The sequence below is a fragment of the Nilaparvata lugens genome, chromosome 7, assembly GCF_014356525.2.
Source record: "Nilaparvata lugens isolate BPH chromosome 7, ASM1435652v1, whole genome shotgun sequence".
In the NCBI taxonomy this organism is placed as follows: Eukaryota; Metazoa; Arthropoda; class Insecta; order Hemiptera; family Delphacidae; genus Nilaparvata; species Nilaparvata lugens.
The window spans coordinates 27003257-27013674 of NC_052510.1; the positions used below are offsets into that span (position 1 = coordinate 27003257).

Consider the following 10418-nt stretch of genomic DNA (forward strand, 5'->3'; position numbering starts at 1 on the left):
CAACAGATAAAGAGTTGCTATCTGAGGAAGTTATCTTGGAGTTTGCTGAACTGCAAATCCAATTCCAAACCAGATTTGATAGTATCAAGCTGGTTGATACCATTCCTAAACCTGCTGTTACCGCTAACGAACTGCCAATTAATAATTTTGTGAAACCTCAGTTGCAGATACCTACATTTTCAGGCAAACCTCATGAATGGAATGTTTTCAAAAATGTTTTTGATGCTCCTGTTCACACCAGTAAAGACTATTCCAGTGAGGCCAAATACCATCTTCTAACTTCATATTTAAGTGGTGATGCTTTGACCTTGGTTCAAATTACGCCAACACCGCTGAATGCTACAAAGCTGCCTATGACAGCTTGCACAAACGATACAACAATATCCGGTATCAAGCATATAGTTTATATAATAAATTCGATACCTTTGTTCCTTCTACTACTCTGGCTGAAACTTTGAAAAAATTTCTATCGAGCTCAACTCAGCCAAACGATCGCTATTTAACATGAACCTGAACCAAGCTGATTTTTTGATTACCATGATGTGCATTCGCAAATTACCGCTTTCTGTCCACACCAAATTTGAAGAATCCGTACCAGATGATCAAGTTCCCACCTTTGACCATTTATTGAGTTTTGTGGCTAGTCAAGAAAAATCTCTGGAAGTGACCGCACTAACCCGCAAATATGACCAAGTAATTAGCGCCAGCATTGAATATGTAGATCCCGTTTCTGTTAAAGCTGAACCTAGCACAAGTAATTATCAACAGAGAAAGCAGCCCTTCTCTTCAACTAAAACTGGGTATCCAATCAGTGGTGGCATTTGTGTTCTTTGTTCAGAAGGACATCAATTGTATAGATGTGACATTTTCAAAAGAGAATCAGTATCCAAACGCAATCAAATTGTAAAGCAACACAAAAGGTGCTTTGTTTGCCTAGGGTCTCACCTGAAAGCAAATTGCAACTCAACGATTTGCTGCAAGAACTGCCGCTCTAATCACCATCATACGCTTCTGTGCAATAACGCTAATAATCTTCAATCATTACTTTTTAAAGAACAACGCTCTGAACATCGGTTTGCTGAGCCACACCAAGCACCAAATCAATATGGACGCCCGCATACCGGTACTAGCCAAAACGCTGCACACCATGCGCCTCCTCCTGGTTTCAGCCCACTACCTGTGCCGACTTTTGCCACTGCCCCACCGCAACCACCAGTAAGCTCTATCATGCACCTTCTAGCAGCGCACCAAACCTGGCTATCAGCTCTAATCTGCCTCCTAGTTCGCCGCCAGTCAACAGTTGTGCATCTCCGCCCGTAAGTTCAAGCCCTGCCTCCAGTGCACAATATGTAACAAACAGTTCTCTATCTTCTATACCACACACTTTTAGTGGCTGCACTCAGGTGAAGGCCGTACATGCTTCTGCTTTACTTGGAACCGCTGTCGTTACAGTCCTGAACCAATACAATCAACCCTTCTTGTTGCGTGCTGTGTTGGACTCTGGTTCCATGCGCTCCATTATCACCACCCGAGCCGCCACCGCAATGGGTTTAGTTGTTGTGCCCGCTCAAATCCAACTGAATGGAATCTCTGAAAAAAGGACATCTGTCAAAGGCATCGTGCAGTTAAGAATATTGTCCGAACCTCAATTTGATATTGCTCTTTCTACCGAAGCTATTGTAGTAGATCAAATTGCTGGCAATCTTCCTGTCTTTCTGCTTCACCCCGCACTAAAGAATTCGTTTGCGCATCTGAACCTTGCTGATCCTAATTTTGATGAGCCTGCTGAAATCGACCTACTGATTGGTGCCGATTTATACTCCAACATCCTTATATCCGCAGAAAATTCCATTATTCCTGGTAACCCTGCCGCCTTTGCCACAATCTTTGGTTACGTTTTAAGTGGTAGATTGAATATTGAGGACTCGCCCGCACCGCTCAACGAAATGCAGCTCATTTGCACTATGTTTGCACAGGAAGCACAGCTCAACACCATCATGAACAAATTTTGGGAAACCGAAGAGGCCATCCCCGTTCGAAAAGAGTCATCGCCCGAAGACGAGTTGTGTGAGAAACTGTACCAATCCACTACTTATTGCACCTCTGAAGGAAGGTATGTTGTGGCACTGCCTTTCAAACCTGGCGCTCCCGCCCTGTGCAATAACCGCAATCAGTTAGGACTACTGAAAAAACTGAGTCAATCTGATGAACTTGAAACCAAATACTCTGACTTCATGCATGCGTATCGTGACTTAGGTCACTTGAAAATCGCTGATTCCGCTGTAGATTACATCATCCCACATCACACAATATTCAAGAAAAACGACAACAATCAAAAAATTCGAGTTGTTTTCAACGCATCTAGCAAAGACGCCAATGGGCTCTCACTTAACGATGTGTTGCTGCCTGGAGCTAAACTTCAAACAAACATAGTCCAAGTGTTAACCCGCTTTCGTTCATACCGCTTTGTCATCCTTGCAGACTGCAAATAAATGTACAGACAAATCTTGCTGAGACCTGAAGACCGCCAGCATCAACATATATTTTGGAAACCCACCCACCAAGAAAAAATTCAAGAATTTTAACTGTTAACAGTGACTTATGGAGTATCTTCTAGTGCGTATCTTGCTCAGCATACTCTGCAACAATTAGTGGAGGACGAAGGTGAAGCTTTCCCACTCGCCAGTCAAGTACTGAAGTCGCAAACGTATGTCGATGACATACTTGGCGGAAGCAATGACCTGAATACCGCACATTCACTTATCAAAGAACTCAATGAGTTATTGTCACTCGCCTCCTTTGAATTGAGGAAATGGAATTCCAACACACCTGAGTTGATTGAGCATATGTCGCCCGAATATTTGAGCAATCAGGAATGCCTGTTTGATGATACTGCAACCGCCAAAGTCCTTGGTATTGTGTATAGTCCGCTTGCCGATGATTTCCTATATTTCATCTCTGCCTTTTCTGAAAAAAGCACGAAAAGAACAATACTCGCCTTCATTGCACGAATTTATGACCCACTGGGATGGCTATCACCGCTTATTCTACTGTTTAAGTTATTCATGCACACTCTGTGGTCTGAATGCCTTGGATGGGATGATGAAATTCCTGCACCACTATTAACTCATTGGAAATTCTTGGTTACCGCTATCAACCAGTTACACCAGATTCGCATACCAAGACTGTTAGCTTGCTCCCATTCCTCAATTAGACTATTGGGATTTGCTGATGCTTCAGAGAAAGGATATGCCGCCTGCTTGTACCTTCATGAAGAAGTTGAAAACCGCTTTATTGATTGTCGTCTTATTGCCGCCCAGAGTCATGTTGCGCCCCTCAAAACCCTAACAATCCCTCGATTGGAATTGAAAGGCTGTCTCTTGTTAGCACAACTTGTATCTGTCATTTTACCAACTCTATCAGAATACAACCTGCTGGAAATTCGTCTCTACACTGATTCCAAAACCGCCTTGGACTGGATCAATACACCTACTTACAAACTGCAGATTTTTGTTGCTAATCGTGTACAACAAATCACTCAATTAGTGAAACCGAACTATTCAATCATGTGTCCTCGCTTAACAACTGTGCTGATATTGCTTCTCGTGGACTACTGCCAACCGAACTCGTTTCCTGCCATACTTGGTGGCATGCTTCTGCTGCATTCCAATGCCTCGCTGTTGATTTTCCTGTGTCTAATCACATTGTCAGTGAAACAATACCTGAGATGAAGTCAAACCCGCTGTATATTCTTGCAACCACCCAAGATGAACTGCTAGCAAACCCGCTATACGCCGCTTGTGAACATGTATCCAAATTTGGAAAATTATGCCGAATTTTTGTGTATATACTACACTTCATCAACAGAATCAAGATCGCCCGCCGTGACTATAGTAACAAATTAATTCAAAAATTTTGTGACTGTGAACGCATCCTGCTACTATTGATGTTGTTGCCTCTGAAACGGAGATTGCTAGAAGGCTCATTATACAAGTCGTGCAAAAGGTCAAATTTCAAAAGGAATAAATGAGTTAAACTCGGGAAAATGCCCCAAACATTTATTGACTCTGCAGCCTTATATTGATCATGAGAATTTGATCCGCCTATCTGGTCGTCTGGAGAATGCGCCTATTTCCAGTGAAACTAAAAATCTGTTATGTTACCAAAAAATGAACATGTTTCTACTCTCATTATAGACAACAGCATCTCATGAGCTGTCATGCTGGTCCCCGCACCACCCAATCCGCAGTATGCCAACAATATTGGATATTATCAGCTCGTAATCAGGTACGTCGTGTCATACACAATGCATCATCTGCAACCGATTTCACCACTCAAATTTACAACAACGCATGGCCCCGCTACCTGCCGAACGGGTCACCATCAACAAACCATTCAATGTGACTGGCTTGGACTTTGCTGGACCTTTTATTTGCAAGACATCTCTGCTAAAACGTGCGCAAACTACAAAAGGATATTTGTGCATATTTGTGTGTTTTGCCACAAAAGCCACTCATCTTGAATTTCTGTCTTCTATGTCGGTCAACCACTTTATCACTGCACTACAACAATTCATTGCCCGACAAGGTACACCTCATACGCTATGCTCTGACAATGCCAAAACTTTTGTATCCGCGCGATAGAAAAATGCATGAATTGGCCAAGCTTTTGGAATCACTACCCTCTGATGTCACTTGTTTTCTGTCCAACCATGGCATAAATTGGAAATTCATCCCTCCTTACGCACCCCACCATGGAGGCCTGTGGGAAGCTGCCGTCAAATCCGCTAAAACACTGTTGTATCGCTGTATTGGAGACAAGACTCTCACATATGAAGAATTTGACACAATATTCACCCACATAGAAAGCATTTTGAACAGCCGACCGCTAACTGAACTGTCTTCACAGCCCGCAGAAGCCGCTTCTGTTCTAACACCTGGCCATTTCCTAGTAGGTGGACCCCTGACCGCACCACCGCAACCGATAGAGACTAAAGAAATACTATCAACTGCTGTTGGAGACATTGCAACCAAATGATGCAATTCTTCTGGAGCCAATGGTCAAAAGAATATCTATGCACACTAATGAACCGCACAAAATGGAAGGTTACTGAAAGAAACTTACAGATTGACGATTTGGTTGTAGTCAATCAATCAACACCTCGCCGCTAAGCTGGCCGCTAGGCAGAATTGCAGCGCTGCACCCTGGCAAAGATGGACTTGTCAGAATAGCGACAATCAAATGCGCCTCTGGTAATATTGATGATTGATTGATTGATTTTTATTGAGTGCTAGGTCTAGTAAGACCCATTGCACATTACAACAAAACATAACATCACAAAAATAATAGAATGTAAAAACTAAAGATAAATATCTAAGACTTAGAATTAATAGGTAATGAGATTACAATAAATATTAATTATAATTAATACTAATTATAATGAAATAAAGAATATTTAACTACAATAAAAAACTAGAAAATAATTACTGCAGCATTAACAACAAGCAATAACAGATTCCATCACTCAATCAATACCAGCAGAATGAAAATTAAAACAGAAAAACAAAGTAAATACATTTTCAGCAATTAGTAGATAGAAAAGAGAATAAAACTTGCATTGATATTTCCTTGAAAAAAAATTTGAACTGTTATTAAACAGTGGAGAAAAAAAAATGTATCTATATAATTATAGGCTTTACTATCAAACCAAAAATAATCAAAGTAATGCATGTTATAATGAGTGTGTTAAATAATATAAACTATTATAAATGGATGTAGAAGACAAATTTTTAATATTCATATGGTATGGATCAATGTAAAACAGAATCGTTAAAGGACTAGTCACTCATCAATCATAAGCAAATGAGCGTGCAATCTTTTCTTAAACAGGGAGAGAGACGTGGAAAACACAATGTGAGTTGGAAGGGCGTTCCACTCTCTGCTTGCTGTTGTGATGAAAGACGAATTGAATATGGATGTACGGTGATGAGGAATTTGAAGAGTGAACTGATGTGACCTGGTTTGACGAGCAGTATGAACGGATGATAACAAAGTGAATGAGTTACGCAGATAGCATGGTCCTTCATTTTTCACAATTATTTTATATACCAGAATCAGGAGGAATCTGGTAATATTGTCAGAGACCTAAGTAAAATTCACCGCCTCATTTAGAACAATCTCTAACAATGTTATTGTAAATAGTTTGGTTTTACCCGCATAACCTGTGACCGTCCGCGTTGCTTCGTTATCGCCGCCTTGTGTCATCCACTCTGCCGCAACATCCTGATGACCGCACCGCTGTTTGCTGCTTTGCTCCACTTAGCTGTTTTGATGACCGCACCTCTGTTGACGCTTTGCTCCATTTCTATGACCGCACCACAGTTCATGTCTACGCGCATTCCACAACTTGCTGTGCCGCCCCGCTTGTCTTCACATCACGCTCCTGTGTTCACACCACATCGCTCTGGACTTCTCCGCTCACTGTATTCAAGACCGCAGACCCATCGCCATCTAGTTATGCCGACCGCCCTGCCGCAATGTACAGTGTTTGTTGCTGCTTCACCCGATTTAAAAACTGTTCGTTTTTGGGGGGAGTATGTATGGGCCAAGCCATTTGAATCGACCGCGCTCACCCACGGCCATCTAGCGTGCCACTGCCATCAGCCGCTCTAAGATCGCTTAGTTCTATATGTAGTTGGCACTGTTCTCCCTGTTTTCCCCCACCTTTTTGCTTACCAGCTCTCTTCCGATTTGTAACTGCTTGAGGAAGCTTGGCCCTGACGCTTCACGGTTGTTTCTCTTTTTAAAGAAGTCATAAATGTATTACCGCTTTGCTTATTTGAATTTAAACTGCTACCGCAACTAGTTAGGAAAAGTTGTTGTTGAGTAATCCGCTAAATATATAGATTTGGATCTTCTTTGTGTAATCTCTTCGCCACGACATGGGCCCATGTATTCATCATCGCCAGTGCAAGTGAATTCCTGATTATCTGAACGTGTTACCGCCTACCAGAACGAGGAGACCGCTCTTACAGTCCACTGTGAACCCACCATACCCGAACAAGTTTTTGACAAAATTATTGTTCAATGTTGTTTTCCATCACGAACTGCTTATTATTAAATAACTTTTTGCTTTTAGAACAAAACGACTAGCAGTCAGATATTTTACAATAAATGAATTAATCATTCACTGTGACGACGAGATCTTCTTGGTTGTCACATCACTGTGACAACGAGATCTTCTTGTTGTCACAGATGGCGAAGATGGCGGAACTGCCGAAAGATCTCGTTGTCACAGTGAGTGATTAATTCATTTATTGTAAAATATCTGACTGCTAGTCATTTTTTACTTTCCTTGCCATATAACCATAGGTAAGGAAAGTATTGCTTTCCGAAAAAAATTAAGGTACCCCAATTTCTAAATTTCTATATGTTTCAAGGTCCCCTGAGTCTGAAAAAGTGGTTTTTGGGTATTGGTCTGTTGTATGTATGTATGTATGTATGAAGTATGTGTGTCGTGTGGTGTGTGTGTGTGTGTGTGTGTGTGTGTGTGTGTGTGTGTGTGTGTGTGTGTGTGTGTGTGTGTGTGTGTTGTGTGTGTGTGTGGTGTGTGTGTGTGTATGAGTGTATGTGCGTCTGTGTACACGATATCTCATCTCCCAGTTAACAGAATGACTTGAAATTGGATCGTAAGGTCCTTACACTATAAGGATCCGACACGAACAATTTCGATCAAATGCAATCCAAGATGGCGGCTAAAATGGCGAAAATGTTGTCAAAAACAGGGTTTTTCGCGATTTTCTCGAAAACGGCTCCAACGATTTTGATCAAATTTATACCTGGAATAGTCATTGATAAGCTCTATTAACTGCAACAAGTCCCATATCTGTAAAAATTTCAGGAGCTTTGCCCCATCTAAGCAAAGTTTGATTTTAGATTCTCAATTATCAGCCTCATATACAATTTAAACGAATAATTTCAAGTGGAAAAGATTGAGCATGAAAATCTCTGCAATTAATGTACAGTATCATTTCCACCTAAAATTGAAAATGAGCTTGAAATCCGAGAAAATGTGATTATTAAATTGCAAACTGTTGGCAACTGTTGGTTCTATTAAACCATTCACTTCGAAGAGATAGCAGACCTCGTGTGTTTCCAGCGTTATTGACCTATCACCAGCTGTCTCATATCTTTGAATAGTAGACTTGAGATGCGCGAGTACACCTGCGTCAGGTGATCAATTTTCATAACGGCAAGGAAAGTTGTGTGAGTGCGCCACACCAGATTTTTCTAAAAGCTAAAAGTGATTTGGAAATTATTGTTAAATAATTAATAAATAGCCTACTTAATAATTGTTAATTAATTATTTCCATCTTGTTGAGCTGTGTGATCTTGCTTATAATTTGTAAATATTGTGAATTGGATTGAATCTGAATTTGAATTTTGCCGCCTTTACGCTACTATACGCTTTCTGTGTGTTTTCGAATACGCTACTCTACGCCACTGAACTCTCTGGAATGGACTAGCAACAGAAAGAAAGTGAGGCAGCTGGTAAAGATAGGCAACCCGCATTGCTGTGGGATTCGTCATTTTGTAACACATTGGTTCTTATGGGAAAATGCATTGCACAGTTTCAATTTCTATTTTATTCCTATATTGTATGTCTTATTCCATGGAAGCGTTCTTTTCCTTTATTAAGCAGTTCATTGTTAACTTTTTGAGAGAAAAAATAATGAAATAGGTGAATATGAATAAGAAAAGATTTCTTTCATTTGTGACTGCAGTAGTTTTAGTTATGTCAACTTTTCACAAGCAAGGGAACAACTTTGGGCCAGATTTCAGAGAAGCGTATCATTTATTTAATTTTTATTTATTTAACAAGGACAAATATAAACTGTCATGAAATGATTGGAAATGAAAAAACAGGCTCATAGTCCTTATTATTCCAATCCCGAATTTTGTTTGTACACAGTCCAAAGGAGGGCTGTGTTTAATTGAAACTATTAAACACAGTCTTATGTTTATTTTGATAGGATATACTATTGTTTTTTGGATTATATGATTTATTGTTGTTGTTAAAGGAGAGATTTATGATTTATTGTTTAAGGAAATATCTCAATTTGATAATATAGGCCTACTTACAGCAGGCTATGAATGTAGAATATTATGTAGGTGTGCATTGGTGTAATTTCAAATCATATAAGAGTGGGAGTTTCAGAAATGAAGCAAATAACGAAGAAATATTTTATATATTATATGACTATGATAAGCAAACAGTAAAATATGCTACATAATTACCAGAGTAAAATGAACAATTTGAAATAAAAGTTTTCAAAAATTAATTACAACTCAGCTGATAACAATCTCATATTTTTTACAATAAAAGTAGGTAAATAAAATGAATTATGTGGACTCATCATGATTCAATAACACAGGATCATTGAATATGTAATGATAGCAATATACTAGGTATTCTGATAACATTCAAATCATGTAAGTGTGGGAGTTTCAGAAATGATGCAAAGAAATCTATGACGAAACATTAAATATTAATTGTATTATAATTATGACCATATGATAAGCAAACAGTAAAATATGCTAATAAATTTTATAATATTGTAAACTGAATGATTATTTATTTGAAACGGGAAGGTTTCAAAAATTAATCACAATTCAGCTGATAGCAATATCATATTTTTCTGAATAAAAGTAGGTACACCTAAAATAAATTATGTCATCTCTTGATGATAACACAGAATTATTAATCATTTGTTTTCATTCTTTTTTGAATAAGGATTAATTTGTTCTCCAACTATGTTTTTTTATTTTAGATGCTATAAAGTAGGCCTAAATTTTCAATTAGCATGGAAACTATCACCGTATACTAGGAATATATAACCAAATTTGTTGTTTTATTTTTGGTCAAATAAACTGATCAATATAGAAAAATCTGGTGTGGTACACTCACACAACTTTCCTTGCTCATTGAACTATAAGCCTCATTATCAAACGAGAATAATTTAGGGGAATAAAATAATGATGATTGACGGCAGCATATTTGCAACTATGTTCAGACTACTGTATATGTGTATATACAATGTTTTCAGAGTACTTTTTCCTTTATGTAAATTGTGAAATTCGATGATTTTTTTGAAATTTGTCAAAACAGCTGGTCTACAGATGAAATATCTTGACTATAACTGTGTTCTTTTTATAAACTGCTCTACCTACCTACCTCATGAACAAGAAGGAGATTACAAAGTCCATTTCTCAAGGATTGGGTGGACCCCCCATTAGTACCCCAGGAAAAAGACTCATGTCAGTTGATAGAGCTAATAAATTACTATACAGGGTATGGATTTGAAAAAAATCGTTGGAGCCATTTTCGAGAAAACCGTGAAAAACATGGTTTTTTAGTC

At 39.0% G+C, this 10418-nt stretch overlaps 2 protein-coding genes across 2 annotated transcripts; both read left to right on the forward strand.

The window, feature by feature from the left end:
- The first annotated feature begins 1544 nt into the window (after window positions 1-1544).
- Window positions 1545-2492, forward strand: LOC120352178. Its single transcript, XM_039431885.1, has one exon. It carries the CDS (start codon window positions 1545-1547, stop codon window positions 2490-2492), a length of 948 nt encoding a protein of 315 aa, XP_039287819.1.
- Window positions 2493-4647: 2155 nt separating this feature from the next.
- LOC120352179 lies at window positions 4648-5037 on the forward strand. Its single transcript, XM_039431886.1, has one exon. It carries the CDS (start codon window positions 4648-4650, stop codon window positions 5035-5037), a length of 390 nt encoding a protein of 129 aa, XP_039287820.1.
- The last annotated feature ends 5381 nt before the right edge of the window (window positions 5038-10418 follow it).

Bases quoted from the DNA above. Each gene is read 5' to 3' on its own strand.
- LOC120352178 (XM_039431885.1), top strand. From the start codon at position 1,545: ATGGGTTTAGTTGTTGTGCCCGCTCAAATCCAACTGAATGGAATCTCT.
- LOC120352179 (XM_039431886.1), top strand. From the start codon at position 4,648: ATGCATGAATTGGCCAAGCTTTTGGAATCACTACCCTCTGATGTCACT.